We start from the raw sequence: 26,091 nt of genomic DNA, 5'->3' as shown, positions 1-26,091 counted from the left end.
GTTACCAGAAAATATGAACAAGAAGAGTTTAGACTTGGATGCGAGAAATATAATCCAGATAATATTCCTACATTGAGAAATGCTGTGCACCCTCCTTCCACAAAGCTCCACTCCAAAGGTTCATGGGGTGGAGCTCCTACCTCCCTTCTGACACTGTTTTGTGTGTTTCTACTCTACAGTGGAAATGAAGAGAAGTAAATAATGGCTCTAGAAAAGTAACCCTGGTTCATAGAAAATTTGCCTAAGTAGGAACGATGCCTAAAGTCCTGATTCATATAGTTGAGCAAACGTATGCCTCAGTTTTTTAATTAAACAAATCCGATCATTGCAAGTCTGACAAGTTTACTAAATTGTTAATTCTCATTTCACTTTAATAGTTACATTTTACACCCAACCTCCATGTTTGAATTGGTTCTCCCCAAATGATCGTGTGTTACATGGCCTCATTCTGAAATAGTTAAGGGGCTGTCCTTTTTCTCGTCTTCGTTAAGAGGCTCTTTCTCCTCTTCAGCTTGCTCGGGTTTGTTCGCGGCTTCGTTAAGAAGCTCGTTTTCCTCTTCAGCTTGTTCGACTCCATGAGATGACTCTGACAGACATCCATTCTGAGCAGAGAGTTCAGCTTCTTGTTCCTCGTAATCCTGAATGGTTTTTCTCTTGAAGAAGCCACGCTGAGGACAGTCACAAAAGCAACCATTAGCCCAAATGCCAAAGCAGCCGAAAACCATGGCTTAATTCCTGACAGTCTTCAGACTTTAGGGCTCCAAATCTGGAGGTTGAAATCTCACCTTACACAAGATGAATATGAGTAGGATCAGAAGCATCATTCCCAGGATCACTCCAGTCAAAATGATCAGCAGTTTATTTGGGGGAACTATGAACTCAACCAGAACTGACGCTTTCTAGCAGAAAATAAAAGTTAAGCCTCACATGAAACAGATTAATATATATAAACAGGTACTGAGAATAGCTGTACATACCAATTCCTTCACTGTGTAGCTCCCCTTTTTGTTCTAAAACCAAAACTCAGATTATAAACACCTTCAAAACAGCCTCTTTGAAACAGAATTACAACAGTCCAACCCATACATACCTCGTTTTTGTGAGAAGTCACTATGTATTTAGCACCATCGTAGTGAACTTTTATGAAGCTCTTAAAACTGACCTCTCCTCCGTCTCCAGTGTATTGTTTCAGAAAGGGCGTATTCTTTAAAGCAAGAGCAGGACAGTTGAAGGTATGTCACAGATACGTGGGGCGGATTCAGTCTTTACTCATTGCAGTACATACATGGTTTTTCAGATTTTGGAAATGCACAAGTCCCTCCAGGGTGAACTGAACTCCTGAATAATTCTTCAGTGTAAAAGTATCACACTTCATGGCAATGCAGTTTTCTTTCAGTGGGCAGTCCTGCAACAAAACAGCCCCTTTCTGTCAATGAGCAATTTCTTTTTAGAGTTATATTTTTTAAGCCATAAAGCTGTTACACCAACCTCAGGTTTTAAGATGGAAATGACTGAGCACTGAGTTTTGTTCTTTAAAACATGGAAAAATGTAAATATTAAAAGGTTGCAGGTAAGACCCATATCAGCAGATAAAATGAGAAGCATCTTTGCATTTGGACAAATTACCTGCTCGACAATAACTTTATAGTTTTTCACTTCAAAGTTGTGTTCCAGTTTACTTGGGAAGAACAAGGATACATTGATGGGAAAATCCTTAAAACCAGTGTTGTTTATCTGGAAATAATAATAAATAGGTGGATTTACATAGAATTTCAGGTGTATTTTTTTGCTTCAAAGTGTGACAACTGAATAGTGTTTTAAAATCGCTTACATTATATATAATAGCCATCGTTTTTGGTTCATGTGTTTCTGGAGTGAAGTTCATATGAGTGACAGTTTTGTCATTTCTAAAAACAAAAAGCAAATATTGCAAAAGATTCAGAAAAATGTTGTTTTATACAATTTAACTACTGGTAATGTGTGGAATTTACTTACACTGCCATTGCCAGTTTGACTGCATATTTTACAGGAGAAGCTTTGGTCACAGAAACTGGCTCGCTGGAGTTTGAATTTTCACTAAGAATGCAAAGGGAAAAATATTGTGAGTAATAAAAATAACATAAACTAGTTGATCGACAAATCCTTTGCTTCCATCTGTAATACATTGTTTATACAGTGTTACCTTTGTGCAGAGACCGACATCGACAGCGTCTCATTCCACTCAAAGTCTCTGGCAACGCGAAAAGTAGCATTAAACGTGGCCTTACATGGAACAAGAGAAAATAATGTTAGCTCTGGCTCTGGGAGTGAGGCAGGCTAGTAAAGATTGTTATTCAATGAGCTTTCAAAACTTCCACTGTGACTGTATGGAGGGTATGCGGCTGTGGTTTGACTCACAGAGGATTTGCTGCGATACACAGGAAGACTGATGCCACAAACAGTTTTGTCAGGCACATCTTCTAGACCAGTGCAGATGTAAGTTAGTTTCTTAGTCTGGTGGGGGAAGAAAAAAGTAAAATAAAGTTGAACTGCTTTAGAGCTCCAGGTTTCAATGCAGATAGAGCTTCGGTGACAGAGTCTGTCATCTTTAATGAAGTGCATGTAGCAAAAAGCAAAATCTCTCAGATGTGTCTCTAAAACAGACATCAGTTGTTGTTTTTGTGGTTGTAAAAACTCTGCACAGACACCCTTAGTTGAGTTTAGTATTTGCTCTACTTGTTGGGTGTCACAGAAAATGATTAAGTCAACATCTCACATACAGAACACTTTAAATTTTAAAAGATTATGATGATATTAGCAGGCAGTGTTGACCAGAAATATTTATCATGGACAGTTGGTGGAAGATAAAAAGGAAGAATTTTTTATTTACCCCTGTTAGCTCCATTATTGAGAAGGAGAGGCCTGGAGGATAGTGCATTGTCAGGCTGGTATTGTATGAGTCATCACCAATATTATCCAGTGTTATCAACACGCTGAATACGGTATTTTCTGTTACCAATACTTCCCCTTTCCTAAAAGAAGAAAAATACTTTTAAAAGCACAGGCCAAAGCAAAACAATAGCTCTTCTAGGTGTTTTAGAACTACTTACATGAAATTAAAATTCACTTTTAGATCAGCAATGCAGATTTCTTTTTTGGCACAATGCCTTTCAAAAGGAACCTGTAAAAGAAAAAAAAATGCCCAGAGTCCAGGACCATGGTAAATATGTCAATTTTTTTTCCACATATCCAAATTTTCATGACGGTCCCCAGAACCCTTTAACTCCTGTACCCACCTTGACCACAGCCCGTGTATAGCTGTCCACGTTAAGGATGGCACCTGCGTTCTCAGCATCAGGTTGAGAAAAGTTTAAATTGATTTCTACAGGAGATAATGTGTCTTTTACACATTTCTGAAAAACAGAAACAACAATGTGGTGACTTACTCAAATAAAGATTCTGGTTTTGTCTTTTCAGAGAAACATTTTATCATTATTCATACATTCATGTAGATAGAATAGTTGAAGCATGTTTCTCTGCCAGTCAGCTCATAGGTGTGCGTAGTATTCCTGCTTTTCTTCTCGTTTTCATTGAAGAAACCTCGATACATCGACCTTGTTGAATCCACATTGAGCATCACTGAGATGTTGATCCGTTTCTCTGCAGTGGACAAATGGGGCATTAAAATGACAAACAGGCAGTAGCTGTTGGTGAAACTCCCATTTTTGAGTCCCCACCTGCTGTGCTGTTTGTTGCTTCTGCCATTTCAAAGCAAGCCCGTACGGTGACCATTGGTAAAATTTCATTCTCCTCCAAGCAGTTGATCTCCTGGATGCTTATCACATTAGGATAAAATGACAGGCTAGTCTTGACATTTAGTACGGACTTGGACCTGAAAGACACCAAATGAAGCAGCTCATACATGGAGGATTTCTAAATGCGAAAACAGAAGCAACATTTCAAATGACTCTTGTATCAGATGTTTCAGTTTGGTAAAAACCATAACTCCTTTTAAAGCATCAAATCTCACTTCGTCTACAACTTTTTTCAAGAAATTGAGAAACTAAATGTACATTTTAACATGCTATATAATTTTAAGAGTGTCATGCCACAGTAACAAAGTTATACCTTAAGACAACTGCAGAACCTTTTGATCCCACCACAATATCCGGCAGCCGATCATCTCCAAGATCAATATCTCCATGAATGGCTTGTCCAAAGAACCTCAACCTGGGGTGGAAATCTGCTCCTGTGATTCTCTGGAACAACAGAAGCTTGACTATTGAAACTGTCTGAGTCACACATTTTTGTACAGTAGAAAGGTGGTTGAAAAAAAACAATGTATGCGTTTTAGCCTTAACATTTACCAAGGACTTTGTAGCAAGATTTCACCACACTATTAAATGAGAATGCGGAGGATGTCTGAAGAGTCTCGCTGAGTAAGCTGCTGGGAAGTAATTTCCCAATAATTATTTTTTAAAATCAGTTTCTCAAGCAAAGGATGACATAACAGGGGGAGGCAGTCGCTTGACCATATTAAACAGGTTTCCAGGGTTTCTTTTTTTCCCCTCCGAAATATTGCCAGAATTAGAAATATTCTGTCCAGGACTGATGCTGAAAAACTGGTCCATGCATTTGTTACTTCAAGGCTGGACTGTTGTAAATCTTTACCATCATGATCTAAAATGCTGCAGCAAGAGTTCTGATTAAAATCACGGATAGATTATGTTTCTCCTATTTTGGCTTCCCTTGACTGGTTTCCTGTTACGTCAACAATGTATAGGAGGAGGCAGTAACATTTTCCTGCTGCTCCTGCTGCTGCGTCTAATGTGGTAAATGTTGTTTTCTTGCTAGCTCAGTATTACATACACTGCTGTACACTGAAAAAAAGATATATGCACATTTCCATATACTTAAGCATAGTTACTTTAGCACAAATGTTTCATGTTAGCTGGGTAGGACATAAAACAATTGTGTTAAAGTAACTAAACATGCCTAAGTAGTTGCAAATGTTGCATGAAATCTTTAAGTGGAAAGACTCTCCCCCTTGTTATGATATTTTCTTTAATAATTTCAAATTGTATTACTCCTCGCTGAAACTTGTTAAATCTGCATCTGCAAAATAAATAAATAAATAAATAATATCCACAAACATGTCTAAATATCTTTTACTTTAGTTACTTGCTCCAATCCATTTTAAGTTCCTTATTGTTCTTGTCACTGTAATCTAGGTTGACCATTTCCACAACACCAAAAAAGAGGACATAATGCAGCATATCAATAAATCACTTTGATGTATAGTACAACTTTGATTGGTTTAAATGTAATATTTGTGCAGCTGAATAGGAAAAAATTAATAAAAAGTCAAAAAGTGTTGCTTCACAGTATTTGTGTTTATTCAACACATTGTTGCCCTATTCGCACGGTATTAGTTTTACCTAGGGACCACATGTGATTTGTAATAACTACGGCGCTGTATGCAGACAGATATTAACCGGCTCGCGCTGTCAGGAAAAAGCAACAGCGCGAGGACTCTTGTTGTGCAGTGCGATAGACAGCATTATCCTGTCCTGTCAGGATAAGGGGTTCTATTGGAGAAACAGCCTAAATATGCGACTGTATGTTCAAAAATCAAGCTAAGAAAATGCAACTCACGAAATTTACCAGCAACTTTAGAAAAAAAGCAAGCCCAGACGCGGAGTTGATAGCTCTGCTTCTGTCACGCAGGTGCAGCGCAGCAAATTAATTACATGTAATCCCTAGGTAAAACAAGATCTGTGCCAATACAGAATTGGGAATTGTGCTGCAGCCCAGCAAATTTGAAAAAAATAAAATAAAATCTGTGTATCGTGGGATACATCCTAGATTCCTGGAACAGGTGGAAAATGATGTGTTTCTCGATTTTGTCAGTTGTGAACGTTGAAGATGTATACATGTTTGGATTCATGATACTCGGATTTCTTCAATTTGGATTTGGAGGATACCTGATATATCTGCAATTACAGAGGATGTCGGTGGCAATTATGGCCATGATCAGGCTGCCGTCCGCATTTGATACGTTCACAAAGGCTGTGAACGAGCAGAACTGTAAACTGGATGAGTAGAGCTGCAAGCTGGAACGCAGGCTGGCTGCAGTGGCTGAACTCAGAGGAGAGATGGGATAAAATCTTGGATGTGCACGCTCGCTTCAAGGCGGAAAAAGCCCAACAATTCCGGAGTAATGGAATCGCCACGTGGAGCCCAGCGACAAAGACTTCAAGACTGATGGAAAAATTGTGCAGCTTACTCTCAAAACAAAAAGTGTATTTGGATTTCGGCTTCCCCACTTCTCAAAACTCCCCTGGATGTTATGGCGGAGGGCCCAGAACTGCGTCCCCTGCTCCCTGCTCCCCCCGTGGACACCTGTGGATGCGTTCAGAACTGTGCCGGATGATAAACTTTCCATCATGTCAAGGACAATGGCCTCTGGACAGCATTCATGGACAAATTGCACACACTCACTCACACACACACAACTGATGCAGTTCTACATGGGACTCACATGTGACACCTAATGCCTCCAATGTAACCCTCTGCTGGAATGTTGTCTCGTCATATGTGCTTTTCTCATGCTTAGTTTTTTTTCACATATCTCAAACTGTACCCTGTTAAGGATAAAGTGTGAAATATGCCTTTTTTCCCTCTCCCTCCCCAAATGTGACTCCTATCTTTCCACAGAGTTAAAGGCAGTGCCCTAAGGAAACCGTGTCAGGCGGGGTCCTTGGCATTTGAAAGAATGCGCCTAACGGCTACGTTCTTTGGCAACGCAAGGCCTCAGTTAACCGTTCCTCCCAAATGTATGTGATGTACGTGATGGACGGTTGTACTGAAACTGTAATTTCGATTACAATGCAAATTGTTGACAATAAAGATTGATTGATTAATTGATTGATTGAAAACTCTCCTTCTCAGATATAAAGCCCTTAATAATCAAGCTCCATCATATATCAGAGCTCTGATTACCCCGTATGTTTCTAACAGAGCACTTCGCTCTCAGACTGCAGGTCTGCTGGTGGTTCCTAGAGTCTCTAAAAGTAGAATGGGAGGCAGATCCTTTAGCTATCAGGCTCCTCTCCTGTGGAATCAACTCCCATTTTGGGTTCATGAGGAAGACAAACTGTCTACTTTTAAGAACAGGCTTAAAACTTTAGAGGTTAGAGTGGCTTGGGTAACCCTGAGATATCTCTGTAGGTATGGTGCTATAGGTTTAGGCTGCTGGAGGACATCAAGATATATTTATCTTACTCTGCTGAGTTCTCCTACTGCTCTCCAATTTGTGTTGTTTGTTATAATTTAAACTTTTAACTTTATGTTATCTTTCTTTTCCCTTCGTAGTATCTACATCTGGTCTGGCATTCTGTTGAGCTGTGACACCATTCAGGGGGACAGATCGACTGCTGTCAACAACTTCTTAAAGAAGATGAAGCTGGCTATATCTCTCAATATTTAACCCTGTTTCTTTCCTAGACATAGCTGAGATTTTACTGTAACAGACGCTGTTATCTTTCATCATCAAGAAAGTTCACTCTCTACTTGACTGTGTCTCTTTCCTAGACAAAGACACCTATGGTGCTGAGACCTATCTTCATCTGGAGCAGAGCTGGGCCTCCTGTGTGCTTGCTGCCAGATGGTCACCGCATAGTTGGTAGATCAGCCAGTGTTCCTTTTAGAGAAAACAATCATTTCTACCACTTTGAGATTTTCTCCAGGATCCAACTCCACACCAACCTCCCAACAACCGAGCCAAAACTTCCACCTCCCTCATCTCCAGCTGCTACCCTCCGTGAGTTTGCCTACCTTCACAACCTACCCCTGCATCCGGAGATGGCAACACTACTTTTTTCCCTCATTTCCTAATAAACTGTTATTTTGCTCCTTCTCCTACTTCTGGTTATCCGTATTTTGGGCCCAGCACCACTGGAACACAACACTGTGAAGCCTACTAATGAAAATACTATGATCGACACTATCAAAGGTGGATGTAAGGAGGAGGTTCTAGGAGAAGCATTACTGTTGATGCTCCAGAGTCTGCAGACATTAAAATGTCTCTAGAAACTTTAAGGAAGGCAGTTTCTGTGAATGTAACTTACGAAATCCAGGCTGAAAAATGTAAAAGAGCTCATGTTTTTCCATAAAAGTAATTAGCTGTTCTGACACTGCTTTTTCAAGAACCGTGGACATAAAAGGTACACATGACGAAGTGAGTGAGTTTTCTATCTGAAGTTGTTTTGTCATTGTTTTGGTGTGATTAGCTCACCATGATCAGTGAAAAGCTGATTTTGGACTTTGTGTGAAGGATTCCTTTTTACTGCACTTCTATACATACATGCATAGAAAGCTTTGTTAGAATGACCTTTTGTGAAGGTGGCTCGCTTGGTAGACAGGAAATATCTGCAAAAAGACTTCTTCTTCTCTCTACTTGAAGAAAGCCATGATAGAACAAAAACTAATGGTAGATGTGCCAAAACTTATATTATATAAGTTTTATATAAGATATTTAATAGACTGAGGAAACCTTTGTGGCATGGCCAGAAAAGCAGTAGTGATTATAAGCACTTGATGAATGGTTGCCATCACAGTGAAATTAGGTGTCCCATATTTGCAATGATCCTACCAGGTCTGAACAGTGGTGCAGCTCCTAGTGGGAGTCTTAGTCTGGTGTAAAGGAGAACTTTCTGGAGTGTGACCTGTGACTGGCATCAACAAAATCTTTATTTATTTATTCCAAGCATTCAAAATAAGTGATTCTGGGAAATTGTCATCTGGATTTAGAGCTGCGACATCATACATGATTTTATTTATTTTTTTACCAAGAATGTAAAATTCTTCTACTGCTGTCTCAGCAAGAGTGTTTAAATACCAGAGAAGTCAGCTTTTTATATTTTATATATTTGTCACCAAAATTCAGATTTTTTTGCACCTCTCTACTTTTTCTCAGTTTTTTCTTAGTGTGATTCTGGGATTAAACTCTAGATGTACTAAACGCTGAAAAGAAGACACTGTTGAGCAGATCAATTTTTACTAGTTTTTGGTGAGGAAAATAATGTGTTAAAGTTTTTCAACTCATTTAAAATTTATGATTTTACTGACTTCAGAAAATGTACAAAATATTATATAGTCTCCACTTGTATAGCGCTTTGTAAAGTTTGACAACCCCAAAGAGCCTTACACTACGGTCAGTCATTCACATCCTGACAGTGGTAAGCTACATTGTAGCCACAGCTGCCCTGGGGCAGACTGATAGAAGCGAGGCTGCCATACATCAGCACCACTTGGGCCCTATGACCACCTTGCCCATGGACACAACAACTGAGATGGTCGAACCGGCAACCCGCCAGTTACTGGATAAACTCCCTAACGCCCCACATTATGGATTTTTTTTTTTAAAGGAATCTTAAATTTTTCTGTCACCTGGCTGGAAATGTTACGCATCCCAACACCTCCATGTCCAAGGTAGATGTAAACTGCTCCTGTGTTATCCTCCTCCAGGGGGGCTCCCACTGCAACATCTCGCAGACCATCTCCATTTAGATCTGAAAGACTGGATATGGTGGTGCCAAATCTACCCATGGATGGTGCTCGCACTTGAAACACCTTTTGTAGTTTCATCTGTAAGTAATAAGGATAATATCCAACTGAACAATAAACTCATGCGTAAATAATACTCAGTCAGACTTTTCTAATGACGCACCTCATCAGATAGAGAGTAGACGTAGATCATTCCCTCCTTTTTCTCCTCGGCCAGGTAAAACTGTGGCGCTCCAACCAGCAGGAAATCAGTGTTACCGTCTGAGTCAATGTCTACAGAGCACAGCTCTGCTCCAAAATAGGAACCAACCTGTAACGTATGGATAAAGAGATGTTTCCTGTGCTTTTTATTTCTGCAACTGATGCCATGATGATTCTGTGCCCAACTTCTGCCTATCTCTGAATGAAAACAAATACCTTCAGAGGCAGACTGAAGTTTAAAAATGGGCAGCACATATTTCTATTACTTATTTATATAATCCACTAAAACGATCACTACAATTCCCAACCTGGTCCTCTGTAATTCTTTGGACTGGTTTCCAGTCGTCGTCATCAGGTTGAAAAACAATAACCTGTCCCATGTGGTTGAAACGTGGTGCACCCGTGAAATATAGAGGTTTGCCATTCCTCTCTCCAACAGAGAGAGAGTATCCTGCAAGTGTGAATAGCAACAGATGTTCAAATTATTTTTTCTTGTACATTACACAATGTATAACCCTAACAAAAGTAAACAGTCAATTTGAACCCGATCAAGATCATTCATTGATATCTCAGCTAATGTTAATTGTTTTTGTAAATGAGGAAATAATTAATATACCCATGTAGGAGTCATCTTGCATATTTGGGTCCAAAATCTTTTTATCTTGTTTTTGAGGCTCATTGAGAGCTCCACGCCAGCTGTTTGATCCCACCGAGCCCAGAATCAAGGTGTCCTGTCAACAGAAAGGTCCGACATAAACATACATTTTTCATTTCTATGATAAATCATCTTTTGAGTCTCTGCAAGCATCAAACAAACACATAAATTTTAGTTTAAATAGAAGTTAAATATTTATATCCAGTTATTCATTCTTTCTATCCAATTCCGAACTTCCTTAACTCTTTTAATCATTGATCTTAAAATCATTGTCCTTTACAACCATATGTGCCTCAAATCAACAGAAATCCCCCTGTATGCATAACAAATGAGCTGGTATACTAAGTTGCGTTTTTTTCCATTGAAATATTTTATTTTTCTTTAATGTTTTTAACCATTTTTGAAATTTCCACTATTTCTGTAAGTTCTTTTGAACTGTCTCTGTAATAACCTGGTGTTTATATTCAGTTATTTAGACAAGGAGACATCAATGCTTCAAATTTCAGGAACAAAGGAGGAACCCAAGGTTGGAGAAAACTGCTGGAAGATAGCCAGATAAATACCAAAACATTAAGTTTACCAACTAAACCAAAGCATACACATCACTGACCTTGTGTGAGACAGCACTGAATCCACTTTGTGACATTTCATTCGTCAGTTTATCAGCTCGACTCACATTAAATCCTAAAAAGTTACATAAAGTAAAAAGGTGTAAATACAGCATGAACAGGAAAAAAAATCATTTAGTGTCATCACTAATCAAAATTGGGGGTGGGGGGGGGGTGGAAAAACACAAAAATCAGACGATATCACCTTCAATAGTAAAGATCTGTTTTTGTAAATTTTCCAGTAATCCTTGGAGTCCCCCATAGTCCGCAATCTGGAAGACGTTCTTTTCTTTTGGCTCTGATGCAAGTTTTTTTAGATTGTCTAAAGCAACATTTTTGACCTGGAATGAAAAGAACATATACATCTTTTCACATCTCAAGTCATTAAAACTACCATTTGGTAGGTGTTGGCAATTGAAACAAAGAAGCAAATTATCTCCTGTAAAGAGCAACAACTTTTATGCTGATTTATGGTCTGATTTAAAGGGGACATGTCAGGCTTTTTAATGCATTCATTTTAACATTAAAATGTTTTAGTTGTGGTCTATATATAGTTGCACTGAAATGCTTTGGTATGAATTTGTCAATATTGTTGCCCTTCAGTCCCTCTTTTGCCCCTGTTCTCAGGTGTAATTGAAGCCACATCCACATCCGCACAAAGCCGAACAAAGCTCAATTAAGATATACGGCCAGAAAACTTATTGTGTAATGATGAAACTGCCTATAGCTGAACAAGCCATTATAGGTGTTGTAATACGTATGCCACGCCAGTGGGTGGTGTGGTACCACAGTAACCAAAGCAAGGGAAGTAAATATATTCACATTGTGCATGTGCGGAGTTAATCATTTTACACAGTTGATCTAATTAACTGTGTAAAATGTAGTTTTCAAACTGCATCTTGCACTGGTGGTGAAAATGGAGGAGCAGAAGGTACACTACACCCAGGTTTCGGGCCTGATCAGTGGTTTCTAGCTGAAGCGACTGAAGCTGTGTGTAGCTTTGGCAACCTTGAGCTTGGACTACAAAAAGTGGAAAAAGGGGCTACAAATGAGGATTTTCTAAGATTTTTCCCCTTTAACAATGACTAGTATTTTGCAAACAGCACTGCTAAAAATTTTAAAATTTGAGTGTAATAATGATTATGCAACTCTGATAAAGTATCTTTAAATAGAAATTGATATGAATCTGCACTATATAAATATACTGATATAGTGGGGGGTCGTGGCCGAGTGGTTAGAGCAGCGTGCTTGCAGACAGAGAAGGTTGCAAGTACCCGGTTCGATCCCTGGTCCTGGCACTCTGGGTCCCTGAGCAAGACCCTTAAGCCCACTGCTTCCCAAGGGTGATGGGTTAAAAGCAGAGAACAAATTTCATTGTAATGTATGTTTCAATGTATGTTTCAATGACAATAAAGATGATATTACTATTACTGAATTGAAACCAATTTACCTACAGGGTGAACCCAGCCTCTCGCCCAATGACTGCTGGAGATAGGCACCAGCCCCCTACGACCTTGCAAAGATAAGCACGTATAGGCGAAGAACGGACAAACGGATTCAATGAGTTGATTTTAAAAGAGATTCTTGTAAACAAATAATTGATTGCTTTGGCTTTATAAAATGTCACAAAAATAAACTCATGTTTTTTACTTACATAAATGCATAACGTTAAGTGACAAAGAACTTAACGTCAGCATTGGATTTAAAAAGGGCTTTTGATGTATCCATTGTATATATCTGCTATATCTTTGTAGGGTCAAAAAGCATAAATCTCCATTTTTCATTAGGCAACCCTGTCATGACAGAACAACACAGACACACAAGCATGCACACATAAGATCAATTAACGTAAGAGGTTTATTTATTTATTATTACTGTGTCACTAGTGAGTACCTATTGAGAACCTACATGCAACATGCAGATTCTTTGCAAAAGGACCACAGGCTGGGATTCCAGCCCAAGTGAAAATGTTCTGGCTAAGCTGTTGACATTTTAAAGTAGATTTTAAAAGTGTTGTGAAACTATGTTTAGATGTCACTGGCAAAAACATTATATAGACTCGAGTTTATGCATATATTTTGATTAATCTGTCCAACAATTGTGTTACATCTATCAATCCATTGTCTATATATGCTTATCCTTGCAGGCTCATGGGTAGGCTGGTGCTTATCTCCAGCAGTCACCCTGGAATGGTCAGCAGTCCATCACAGGGCAACACAGAGACACGCAGGACAGACAACAATGCACACACAAACTCTCACACCTAACACCTGCCAATCAGAGTAAAATCAACTGGATTGTAGCTGCATATTATGACTGCAACCAATCCTTTTATTGATGAGGGACATTTGGCCTGACATAACAAGATGATATTTTTTTATGCAAGTCTTTGGAGAATTTATATATGCGGCAATATCAGCTACATTAAGTGGTTTAAACAGTGATGTCATGGCACCTGGAGCAAGTAAGCTAACAGTCACATTTTTGGACTGTGGGAGGAAGCTGGAGTACCTGGAGAGAACCCTTGCATGCACAGCGAAAAATAGGGCAGAAAGACTCCAGGCTAGAAGTTGAACCCCCAGACCTACCTGCTGCAAGACAGCAGTGCTACAAACTGTGCCACTGTGCAACCCTTCTGTGTTTCAATGGATGCTAAATTATTACATGCTCCAATGTGGGGTGGTCATCAGTGTCTTATCAGTTGCTTTTAATAACTTTAAACAATCAAATATGCAAGAATACCTAAAACTTATTTTACTTGATAGAGAAGATGAATTTTAGGTATTGCAATAATGAAAAAAGCCAAACACTTAAATGTTAAAGATGCTGTTGGGCACTTAAAGACAGGTTACTTGAAAAGCTATTTCACAATGAATCATGTGTTTAGTAATTAATGTTGCTCAGTTTCACACGTAATTAGGCAGAAACAAATTAATCAACACAGCAGTATCTTACCCCAATGACAATTCGAATGATCTTTTTACGTTCATAGGTTTCAACACTCTTTAGTCTTGTATCAAGATCACTTGGATCTCCATCTGTGATTATCACCACAGCTTTAGTTGCATCTTTTGAGGCTCCTGCTGCTTCGTTTTCCAAGATTTCCGACCTGAAGAAAGGCAGACATTTAGTGTTGCTGAAGATAAACAAAACTTTATCTACAAACACTAACACATACACTTTAAAGACTTTGGCAAAGGACATGGTCAAAGTCTTCTTGTGGTTCATTGCTAAATGCTTGAAATGTAACCAAACTTACAGCGTAAACATGAGGGCTTTGTGGGTGTTGGTGAGATTCTTCATATGCTGTTCTTCATCAAGTTTCTTTATAGCAGTGCCAGCAACATAGTCATTAAAGTCAAAGACTTTCCTGCAATCTGTCGAGAACTGAACTGCTGCACACTACAGGAAAAAAGACATTATTGATTTAACATTACATACAAAATATACTGTTGATCATACCCTGACATACAAATACATTTAAGAAATTATTGATGAAGTAGTGTACTGACCTTGAAAGTTGTATTTTTAAGGCTTTTCATTACGTTTTTTATGAATATTTTATTTTCATTAAACTCTGTTCCAGTCATGCTCTCGGATCCATCAAACAGAAACACAAGGTCTACTGCCTTTTTTGTGCATTCTGAAAGAAGGTACAGAAAGTTAGAATATCACATAAATCAGCATATAAATACTAGGAACAGTATGTATTCTTGAGGTGAGACAACTTTACTTTGGAACAAAGGTTTAAATGAAGACAGCTGCTGAAACTCATCGGTGACGTTATAACACAAACTGTTCAGGTAGACGTTCTCATCGCATGGATGAGCCAGACTTGAACTGCAAGCCTAAACCAGAACAAAACATGTCAGAGAAATTGGATTAAACTCTTTTTTTAGACATTTGCTTTGCTTTAAAACATTGCAAACTGTGTGTGATTTCTTACAATAAATCGGGTTCCTGTAGAATCTGCAGCTATTGACAAGCCGAGATGCCTGGCTGTATGTGGATATGTCTCAGAAGAATCTGTAAAAGACATTTGGTTACAGTTATGGGTTAGGGTGTCTAAAACTTCACAGAGAAAACTTGGTTTGAGAATGAAAGGCTAGTAAACAATCGCATAGATTCTTACAATTATTTTTACTTTCATTGATCATATAAGCTGGGGAAAAAAAGTATTTATTCATGATTAGCTTTTCTTAAATAGTTTTTATGCTATGTTTTCCTGAATTCCAGTTGGGTTTGCTGTGCTTTAAAGGGGACATATCACGACTTTCAGTACTCCTTTTCTCATTTAAGTCATTCAGTTGTGGTCCATATAAAGTGGAACTTCAATGTTTTGGTCTAAATACATCGTTATTGTTGCCCCACAGCTCCTCTAGTTCCCCTGTTCTGAGGTTCACCTGAGAGCAACTCGTTTTGGTGGGGTCTCTTTAAATCTAAATGATCATTCCACTCCACATTTTTGTAGTATGCTGGAGGGTGGCGTAATGAACCGTGGCAGACGCCATGTTTCCCGTGGTGTCTGCCTCAGTGGTCTGGAGGGCGGATCTTTGGCTCCTCACTACCACTATGCAGCATTTTTTTTATGGTAAAACCTTACATACACAAGTGCTCTCTCACAAACACCTACAGGTGCTTGGATTCAGATGCTTACAGATTAATTTCTATAAAGAAAACCTTATTGTTATCTTTAGCTGTCACTTTATACATTTCGTATTAAATCATACTGTATATTCTTAAGTGATGGTTATCAAAGCGTTAGTTGTTTGTACCTGTAATACTATTGGTTAGTTTTGCTGTTCATTTTATATCTCTCTTTGCAGGTGTAGAAGCAGACTCAGAGGATGTTATATTGCTTTGTCCCTTTCCTCTCCTCTTTCTCTTTAGCCTTTCCTCCTTTTTTAGCATTTTGTCTTATCTGTTTCTCTCCTTTTTTCTCTTCTCTTACCGGTGTCAGTGTCCATTGAAAATGAAATATTTCCTACATAAAATCTAATAAAGTTTTTGCATATATAAATCAAGTGGAGCGCTATGACGAAAGCAGTAAGGTTCCACTTGTGAAGGTAAAATCTGTGGGGCTCTTTTTGGCATTAAGAACACAGTTCTTGTTGCCACATTGCCAGACAGGACACACTCAAAAAAGGGACGGGGTGGCCAAAGGGGTGTTTAAACACCTTGCACCCTCTGTTTGTAGTCACCTTAAACGTCAGACATTCATGTTTGTCACAGCAATATTCATGTGTAGCCTTTTAATCACAATCATCAGAGCAAGTCGAAAAGTAACTTACAACAAGAATCTTTTTTTTTTTAAATGAAAATTCTTTATGTAATGAACTGTAACTCTTATGAAGATGAACGTACTCTTTTTCCACGGAAACAAGTGGAAAGACATTTATCTGTGTTAATCAGTGGTAAAGTGTGTTATTAGTAAAATAAATTGCTTGCTCTCTCATCGTTGCTGTTCACACATCTGCGGTGCTTTGATTGCACAGGCTAACTTACACCTGTCATTGTTATTCAAGTCATTTACTATAATTATAATTATCATTAATAAGACCAACGGCTTTATAAATACTGACAAAGTAAGTCATATACACTGGCACAATGACACAGTTTGGCACTTCCGTGCAGAAACAAACTTGTGTTCTTTTCTTTTTATTATTGTAATTTGTAAGAAAGAGGCTATGTAGGCATATCTATATTTTTGTGTTAAAGAGTGCATTGCATCGTGCACATTGGGCCACTATGTGGGTAAAATGGGCTTTTTCTGTGTGCCATGTGCATCACACTGATTTTGCACATGACTTGTTTGGTTGAGCAGGTCAGGAGCGTAGGGGTCTAAATGTTGCTGTTTTTAGTGCGCCACACATATGACGCGTGTTAGAGTAGTGTTTGTGTGGGTCAGGTTTGATGAAGGTTTTCTGTGCACCCTCTGATGACATCCTGTTGGCAACCAAATACAAGTAACAACAACCTTTACTTTAAGGGAAACATCAAGGAAATGTTTGTAGTTATTTAATTTTACTGTAGATTACACATTCTTAAAACAGCTGAAACTTTGTCAAACTTGCAACACAGCAAGAAATTTTATATTCAGCGGTATCATTCATGTAGCTTATTAGCTGATGTGTGGGAAGTGACTTATGAAGTCAGAATCTTCCTCAGAAACCTCCAAAATAACCTCTCTTTCACTCTCTGGGTAACCAGATGCTGTGGAGCACTTTGTTCAGGTCTAGGCTGTGAGTCGGGTGTTTGTGGATGTGTAGGAAGAGGTGCTAAGGTGTTTTTTGGACATTGTTGACCAGAGGAAGGTTTTCTGTCAACGGAGGCTGGAGAAGCACCGCTCAGCTGTTGCGTTTGACAGGGGCAACATTGATACATGGACCTATAGAATAATGACAAAACAGGGTGTTTTCATTGCCTATGTAAATCAGAATTGGCAGCTGCAATATTTTCTTATTAACCTCAGGAAAGTGAATTAAAATACACTGCTCAAAAATATAAAGAGAACACAAGCGACACATTGTAGCTCCGAGTCAATCACACGTCTGTGAAATCAAACTATCCACTTAAGAAGCAACACCGACTGACTGTCAGTTTCACCTGCTGTTGTGCAAATGGAAAATACACCAGGTGCAACTAGAGACAATTAGCAGGACACCCCAATAAAGGAGTGGTTCTGCAGGTAGTGACCACAGACCACTTCTCAGTTGCTCTGCTTTCTGGCTGATGTTTTGGTCACTGCTGGATGCTGGCGATACTTTCACTCTAGTGGTAGCATGATACAGTGTCTACAACCCACACAAGTGGCTCAGGTAGTGCAGATCATCCAGGATCGCACATCAATGTGAGCTTTGGCAAGAAGGTTTGCTGCGTCTGTCAGCATAGTGGCCAGAGCATGGAGGCGCTACCAGGAGACAGGCCAGTACATCAGGTGACGTGGAGAAGACCGTAGGATAGGGTGACCAGACGTCCCCGATTTCCGGGGACAGTTCCCGTTTTGGACCACCTGTCCCCGGCTAAAGCTGTCCCCGGAAATGTCCCCGATTTTACCGAGGGGATAAATTTTGCATGTAGACTGTTATTACGGTAGAACTGTTGCGCGCAGATCCAGGTGTTACGGTAGCTGGTTGTGCTGCTGTTAATATAAAGACGAGGAACAGAGCGCATCACTAGATAGGCGGTAATGATGCTTTTGGATGTCAACCGCTAATAAAACACGAAGAAGAGTGCACCACTTTTAAAACAGAAGAAGAAGAAGTGGAAGTTCGTTGTCACAACCGGTGGCAATTGATGGGGAGCTGCGCTGTGTTATGGTAAGTGTGTTAATCGATTCATTTATTTGGATCGGGCTGATCCTGTGATAAATGTTTGGTCTGTGTCCAGGTTAAAAAATAATCAATAAAAAGTAAGACAAGACCACGAGTTGCTGCTCATATGAGTAAAAGACACTGATAAAATGTAACAGAATGATTGAAAACTCTTTGTAAGGCGCTAATCTGGTATGCTGGTTCTCCAGGGATCAACAAGGGTTCGTCTAAAGATGTTTTAGAACTGACCTTGGTGACCTTTTAGTTTATATTTCAGATAGTTATAAGTAGAGTTATTATAAGTTGTTTTGCTGATTTATGGTTGTGATTTATGAGCATAGACTTCCAGTGTGCTTTTCTACTGCTCGGTTTGTATATTTGAAAGTTCCTCATGTAAAGATAGGAGTCAGTAACTGAATGAGACAAGATCTGCATGATCTGAGAATGATGGAGGAAGAGATAATGACCTGTTTAATGTCCATTTATTATGTTGTTTTTGCTTGTAGCTCCAAATATTGAGGTAATTAGCATTTTTAGCATCTAATCAGATGAGATAATAATAAAAATAATAATTGGAAGTGTTCATGTTTTACATTCTAATGTTTTTGGAAGTGATTTTTATAATTTTTATAATTATTTTATAATTGTCTAGAATAATGTAAGATTGTTAGAATAATGTAAGATTGTTAGTATAATGTTAGATTGACACAAGAGGAGAGAGGAAGAAGATAACAGGAGATTAAATGAGAGTGGAGGAAAATAGGAACACTGATGGAAAGAACGGTTGACAAGAAGGGAGAAAAATTTACTTAGAAGACTATTAATAAAGTTCAAGTGATAAAGCATTGACGTGATTTGAGTGATAAACTAACGTACTGAGTAATGTAGTGTACAAAGTATGCTATGTAAAACAGAGTGACTCGGGTTTGAGTTGAGAAGCCTAATTTCTGAGGATATAACCTCTTTCTGAGTCTCTGCGCTGAACATGAGCTTCACTGCACTTCCCTAGCTGTGGCAGAATGAAGAGGCAGTTTAGTTGTATTTTTTCTTGTGTTTTAAAAGTGTCTGTTCTGCACATAATATATCCTCTTCTCCTCTTATTTTATCCAGACCTCTCAGGCCACAATGCCTGATGATTACCGTGGCTGATGGCTCCTCAGAGACAGAAGGTCTTGAAGAAACCAGAGATGATCACATGTTAGCTGACTTACTGACCACCACTTTGCCCCAGCCCAGAGACACAGTTCTAGTTTTCTATTATTAACACAATCGATTTATTCATTTTATCAATCTTAGGATATACTAAAAGTGTGGACAGGCACATTCATAGCTTTTACACTTGATTTTTGTTGTTTAAATATTAATAAATATGTAAATATACATGAAACCATTACTGTTTCCCCGTTTCCTAATTCCATCTTGATGAGACGTATTGCTTTTTATGTACGAGCTAGAAATGTCCCCAGATTTGATTTCAGAAATCTGGTCACCTTACCGTAGGAGGGCAACAACCCCACAGCAAGACTGCTACCTCCGCCTATGTGCAAGGAAGAACAGGAGAAGCAATGCCAGAGCCCTGCAAAATGATCTCCAGCTGGCCACAAATGTGCATGTGTCTGCTCAAACGATCAGAAACAGACTCCATGATGGTGGTATGAGAGCCTGACCTCCACAGGTTGGGGTTATGCTTACAGCCCAACACCCTGTAGGATGTTTGGCATTTGCCAGAGAACACCAAGATTGGCAAATTGACCACTACAGAGATGAGATCCTCAGACCCACTGTGAGACCATGTGCTGGTGTGGTTGGCCCTGGGTTCCTCCTAATGCAAGATAATGCTAGACCTAATATGGCTGGAGGGTGTCAGCAGTTCCTGCAGATGAAGGCATTGATGCTGTAGACCGCCCGTTCCCCAAACCTGAATCCCACTGACCACATCTGGAACATCATGTCTCGCTCCTTCCACTAACGGCACGTTCCACCACAGACTGTCCAGGAGTTGGTGGATGCGTTAGTCCAGGTCTGGGATGAGATCATGACACTCTCAAGCGTTCGGAAATCTGCCCGACTCGCATTGTTTTTGTATGAGAGTCCAGTATTGAAGCTGTAAACATCCCTCTGCCTGTTAAAATATACCTCCTATTTAAATAGTCTTTTTATTACTACAGAAGTCTACAAATTAAGAACACCACATTATTCAGGCAAAGAACCTGGGAGGACTGGATGTGGTCAATTCTTATCCGCCTGCCGTGTGTTTTTCCCACTTTAATTTTGAGTGTGGCTCCAAATCCAGACCTCCTATGGTTAATAAATTTGATTTCCATTTAAAAAAATTTGTGTGATGTTGTTGTCAGCACATTCATCAATATAAGGTACAAAGTATTTAATGCGAATATTTTATTCTTTCAGATCTGGGATGTGTTATTTTAGTGTACCTTTTATTTATTTTTTTGAGCAGTATAAAATGTTTGTCTACTGTTCTGTTGTAATGTTGAACAGTTTTTGTTGAACTTTTGTTGACAAAACAATAATTTTTCCTTTATTTTTATTATAACTAATATTTGCTTTAATAAAACAAAATAATGTAACTGCAGAAGTTCTCCATTCATTAAAAACAGCTTTGTGCGTCCTGGGTGTTTGGAGTGATTATGTGACGGACGCTTCTGACTGGGATTGCATTCAGTGAATGAAACTATGACCTTGCCACGCTACCTGTACAGGTCCTGTTTGTATTTTTCTTCCAGTATTTCCAAATTGTTATCTCGAACAGTGAAGATCATTGCTATTCTTTACATCTGCCTGCATTTTCTCCACATAGCGACCTACCATCGGTACGCACAGCGCAGTACTGTTGCAAATAGCCGCTGTCTTTGGGACGCAGATCAAGTGCTCAAAATACACAACAAAATGTATTTAAGGGCTAAAAAGGTAGATCTTGCATGCTATGCCCCCTTTAACCTGCAAAATGATTCATACCCCTTGAACCTTTTCATATTTTACCATGCTACAACTACAAACTTCGCTGTACATTCTTTAAATGTTATGCTAAACCTAAATAAAGACCAGTGCAGCCTACTGACTTTCTCACAAAGCACCGTTCAATCCACCCTCTGAAAATGGAAAGCATATTGCACAATCACATTTTTGCTTGTTTCACAGTTTTTAGTATAAGATTGTTACTGTAGTAAAAGATGAATTCATTTTTAGGCCTTTTCACATCTTAAACAGGGGTACCCATAAATATGTAGGGCACTGTATTTTGTTACTTGTACGAAGATAAAACATAAAATAAGGAACACGTTTTAATTTACATTCTTTCTTCTAACCTTTTTCCCAATATTTGTAGTTATAATTTAAATATCTGTATTATTGGAAGCTATTTTCCTTTTCTTTTATAATGCAGTATCGGTTAAATGTAAAATGTGTGTATACCATTAGGACTGAACCACTTTTCAGTTTCATCCAGGTCGTGCTTGAATATTCCACCTGATCCATTTAGCCGCAGCGGCGCGGTGACGATGATCCTGTGAACCGAGGAAAGTGTGATTCATATGATGAAAAAGCAAAACAGCTTAAACCACAAACAGCTCCAACTTGTCACAGGAAATTCTCTGAAAGATGGTTATCTTCCATGTAACTTCACTAACGGTGACTTTTCTGCATATACTTTGGTCTTAAAATTTTGCAGAACCAGCTAACTAGAGATGAAAACTCACCCTTTGTTCCTGGGCGAAATGTACTGAAGCACTTTGTACCCAAAAAAATCTTTCGGGTCTCCAGAATGAACAGTAGCATTTGCCGTGTCAATGTTGAAGCCTGAAGAAACTGGGATGGCAGCAGCTGAAAAGCACGAAAGATAACTTTTAAAAACTCACACAAGCATGACGAGAGTCTTTTGTGGTTTCTAAAGTTGTTCTTCACAATAATCACTGTATATTTCTGGTCAACCAGGTTTATTATCTTTTAAGAACAGTTTTAACATTTACAAGGATATATAAATTGAAATCTGATTAACATGGTTGATGCCGTCTAAGCTGACTCTGCATAAAAAAAGTAATTTTCCCTAAATAATAACTGGTTGTGCTACCCATTAAACGTTTAATAATAATAATAATAATAATTGAACTTTATTGATCTCACAATGGAGAAATTCACTTCTGCATCTTAACCCATCCCCTTGGGGAGCAGTGGGCTGCCACTGTGCGGCGCCTGGGGAGCAATTTGGGGTTAAGGGTCTTGCTCAGGGACCCAGAGTGCAGGCAGTGGGGATCGAACCGGGTACTTGCATCCTTCTCTGAGTGCAAGCGCACTGCTCTAACCACTCGGCCACAAACCCCCCATTACTATAACCATTATGGCTTCCCTAAGCCTTAGAAATGGCTTTGTAACCATTTCCAGACTGATAGATATCAATGACTTCGTTTCTCACATACATTTAAATTTCTTTAGCTAGGGGCAAGATGTGTTGCTTTTTTGGGGTATTTCAGCCTGCTTCGTGTCATCAGACAGGTACTAATTAAAAGATTTCTTGATTTACATGTTTCACAGAAATCGGGCTTGGGTAAAATTTTATTGTGCTGTCCAAAAATTGTAGTTAATCCAAGTTTACAAAGTCTTACAATGGGTTCCTACTATGGTTTTTCATAGGGCCAGGTTAATTGCAGATAGTTTTTTTCCTTTAACAAATAAATTCATCATTTGAAAATTGCTGTTTATATACTGATGTTATCTTTGTCTGTTATAAAAATTTGTTTGGTAATCTGAAACATTTAAGTGTGACAAAAAAAAACAGTAGCACTTGGTAAGGAGGGGGGGGCACATTTTTTTTCACAGGACTGAAACTAAACTTGAATTTTGTAAAGTGCTTTAAGATTTGATGTTTTGTGCAATATGCTGTAAATAAAACTGAACTAAACTGGGTCGTGTGCAAATATATAAAAAAAAAATGAAGCAAAAGGCAGTTCAGTCAAACCCATTTACTGTCATTTCATAGAGAAGTTGACACTGTTGGCAGAAGGAGAAAAAAAAGGCGTCAGAAGCCGTTGCTCACTTTTCTCACGCCTCCATCTTCTTTCGTTGGTGCAGACAATCTGCACTTGCATTTGGTGGCACATAACCAAGCATCTAAAGGAAATTGTCTCAAGCGGTAAAACAAAGTCTTAAAGTACTCTAACTAGCAAAAAATAAACTATTTTCTTTCTCTCATTCCATTCAGCTGACATCACAGAAACAGGTGAACGTATTAAATAATGCGTCTGTGCTTCAGACGCATTATTTAACATTTACTCTTTGTCAAGTAGCTAGACTCAAAAGTATACCTGTGCTATCTTCTCCAGACCCTTTATTCAAATTTGAACTTAGCTGCCATATTACCTTTTATAGTCCCCAGTACCAGGCTCTCCACCATGGGAGACCAAGCCTTCAGCTCAGCCGCACCACACCTCTGGAACAGCCTCCCTACCCAGCTGAGGTTCCATTCAGAGCCTTGTCTCTTTTAACACAGGCCTGAAAACTTTTTTATCCAGAAAGACCTATGGATGCTAACCATGAACTGATTTTTTTACATTATCCTACCGTCTTTAATTGAGTATGTTCTTAATTTCCTTTAACTTGTTTTAACTTATTTTAACTCTGTAGATTCTTTTAACTCTGTCTTTTAGATCTTGCTGATGAAAAGTGCATCAGAAATTAAATGTATTATTATTATTATTATTATTATTAACATGTTAATGAATTGCGTTCTCACAAAAGTCCATCTGCTGAAACCAAAATGCCAAAATAGACCACTCAAATTGCTTCAATTAATTTAGCTCTATGTTAAGTAAAATTTAAATAGTATTTAGGATCAATAATAATCTTTCTTTCTCCCTCCTCATAAACCATTTCTTCTTTATCAATAATAAAAGAAGCTTAAATTCCCCTGCAGCTCTAGACTGACCAAATTATCAGCACTTTCTTCTTCAATATTGAAGCTTTTACATAAAGTGCAGAAACATTGAATGTCCTGACATGACATGTGGTCAAAAGTGCGCCGTTTCTGAAATATCACCACATTTAAGCTTTTTAAAAAAAGAGTTGCTTGAGCAAAAAGGGGAACAATAGCAGACAGTGAAAGGTCTTGTCAGCAGGCTGTTGGGTAAATCCATGGAGTTCACTTTTGTAAAAACAGCAAACCATTCTTTCTTTATTTATTGTTTTGATTAAAATTATTATTTCCTACACTGAAAACTTATTTAAGAAAGAAACAAATATAATTTTTCTCCATGAGAGTATTTGTGATGACCAAAATATATAGAACGGTTGAATATTTGCACATTTTGAATACCTTAAAACCACTGGACTTCTGTAATGAATGTTTAACACAAAAAACAAGCTTTTACCAGAACTCTGTCTTCATCATTGCAAAGCACTGTGCATTACTTGATAACTTATTCTAAGATATATTCTCATATTTTAACAAAAGTCACAAAACATTTTAGACAAACAATCCAGTTGGCGGTGAGCACAGTAACACACACACACACACACGACTTGGAGGCAGGGTTTCCAAAAAAGTTAATGCCTTCCAACAATTACTGAACAAAACCTTAGACAAAACAGCTCTTCTTGGTCCCAGCTTTATTCACCACGCTTAGAGCTGCAAATATAATTAAATATAGCCTTGGCACACAACTTTGTTACAGTTGAGCACTCCCAAAAAACTTATTCACAGATAATTTTTTGACAAAAATGTTCTCTCGATATTTGCTTTTTGTTTTTGTTTGTTTTTTATCTTTATCTTTTCTTTTTTCTCTTTTTTTTGCTGTGTAGGTGCTACTTAGTATTTGTGTTTAATAGAGCACAGAAATAAACTTGACAACTCAGTCTGCAATGTACCGACTGGCAGATGGATTACACCCTTTTGTGGTGAAGATTTCCTGTTTCTTTTTTCTTTAAGTCTATGCTGTTTCCTCTCTAACTAGAAACAGAAAAAATCTAAAAAAAAAAAAAATCTACAATTTGTCAAAATTGAAGTAAAAACTAATTATGTGACTAAAAAAAAAAGTAAGTGGTGATTACATCGAGTGTTTTATGTTTATCCTTTAAGCGATCTTTACAAGTTCTGATCAAAATCCTAATTTACCCCACAGATGTTTTTTAAAAGTTAATCATATCAAATTAAAAAGAGTGCAGACACCTATATATTTTAAACTTACCTGCCAACGCCATGTAGACAAGCAGGTAGAAGCGCTGTGGCTCGTACATCTTGACGTGAAATCCAACCCTGCAGAAAACGTGTCTCCGTATAAGTGTGCAATCATTTGAATGTGCGTTAGAAAAATGAGGGTGTTTCCTTGGTAGGTGGTTGTGACACTTCCGTTCTCACTGAAGGCCTCTTCACAGCTGCAAAAAAAAAACGCTTTGCTCTTCCTAATGCTTCCTACTGTCACAGAAAACTTACCATTGCTTATTATCTGGTTTTTCAAAGTACTTCTTTCTCTTTTCAAAAAAAAAAAAGCTTTGCAGTAAGGCTTGGCATTGTGTACTTTTTCTACTTATCTCATTTGTGTGGTTCTGCTGGATTGGTTGCGTTGTTTTCCAAAATAGCTCGTTAAATATGTCACATTTGACATATACTTTCTTTCATGACTGTGTATGTGTGGGTTTTGACTTTCTTCTCTAACAGTACCTTTGATCAGTTTTAACAAAGTCAGGATGGCTATTAACATTACAGTATTTATGAAGTGGTGGTTCTTGTAATAATGGGTGTGTGTACTGTATATCATGT

The 26,091-nt window shown here is 38.4% G+C and overlaps 1 protein-coding gene across 1 annotated transcript; it reads right to left on the bottom strand.

The window, feature by feature from the left end:
* Positions 1 to 325: 325 nt before the first annotated feature.
* Positions 326 to 25,803, bottom strand: LOC105921332 (integrin alpha-L). The gene is made up of 31 exons (XM_036137091.1): positions 25,520 to 25,803; positions 22,040 to 22,163; positions 21,756 to 21,847; positions 14,957 to 15,036; positions 14,744 to 14,858; positions 14,523 to 14,653; positions 14,270 to 14,412; positions 13,966 to 14,119; positions 11,216 to 11,351; positions 11,013 to 11,086; positions 10,364 to 10,478; positions 10,056 to 10,198; positions 9,710 to 9,856; positions 9,430 to 9,627; positions 4,108 to 4,238; positions 3,717 to 3,871; positions 3,482 to 3,639; positions 3,276 to 3,392; positions 3,090 to 3,160; positions 2,870 to 3,011; positions 2,398 to 2,493; positions 2,183 to 2,262; positions 1,996 to 2,076; positions 1,832 to 1,907; positions 1,627 to 1,734; positions 1,489 to 1,530; positions 1,286 to 1,405; positions 1,091 to 1,204; positions 978 to 1,010; positions 786 to 899; positions 326 to 668 (listed from the first exon to the last, which is right to left on the bottom strand). The coding sequence occupies exons 1-31, from the start codon at positions 25,566 to 25,568 to the stop codon at positions 444 to 446; spliced, it is 3,564 nt and encodes a 1,187-aa protein (XP_035992984.1). The 5' UTR covers positions 25,569 to 25,803; the 3' UTR covers positions 326 to 443.
* Positions 25,804 to 26,091: the final 288 nt, after the last annotated feature.

Source organism: Fundulus heteroclitus, chromosome 5 (genome assembly GCF_011125445.2).
Source record: "Fundulus heteroclitus isolate FHET01 chromosome 5, MU-UCD_Fhet_4.1, whole genome shotgun sequence".
Lineage (NCBI taxonomy): Eukaryota > Metazoa > Chordata > Actinopteri > Cyprinodontiformes > Fundulidae > Fundulus > Fundulus heteroclitus.
This window is presented reverse-complemented; position numbering and strand designations above follow the sequence as displayed.

Excerpts from the sequence above, each read along its gene's own strand:
- LOC105921332 (XM_036137091.1), bottom strand. The coding sequence starts at position 25,568 with ATGTACGAGCCACAGCGCTTCTACCTGCTTGTCTACATGGCGTTGGCA. Across the intron at positions 11,087-11,215 it reads ACAGATCTTTACTATTGAAG|GATTTAATGTGAGTCGAGCT; the intron begins GTGATATCGTCT and ends GTAACTTTTTAG. Across the intron at positions 10,479-11,012 it reads TCAGTGCTGTCTCACACAAG|GACACCTTGATTCTGGGCTC; the intron begins GTCAGTGATGTG and ends TTCTGTTGACAG.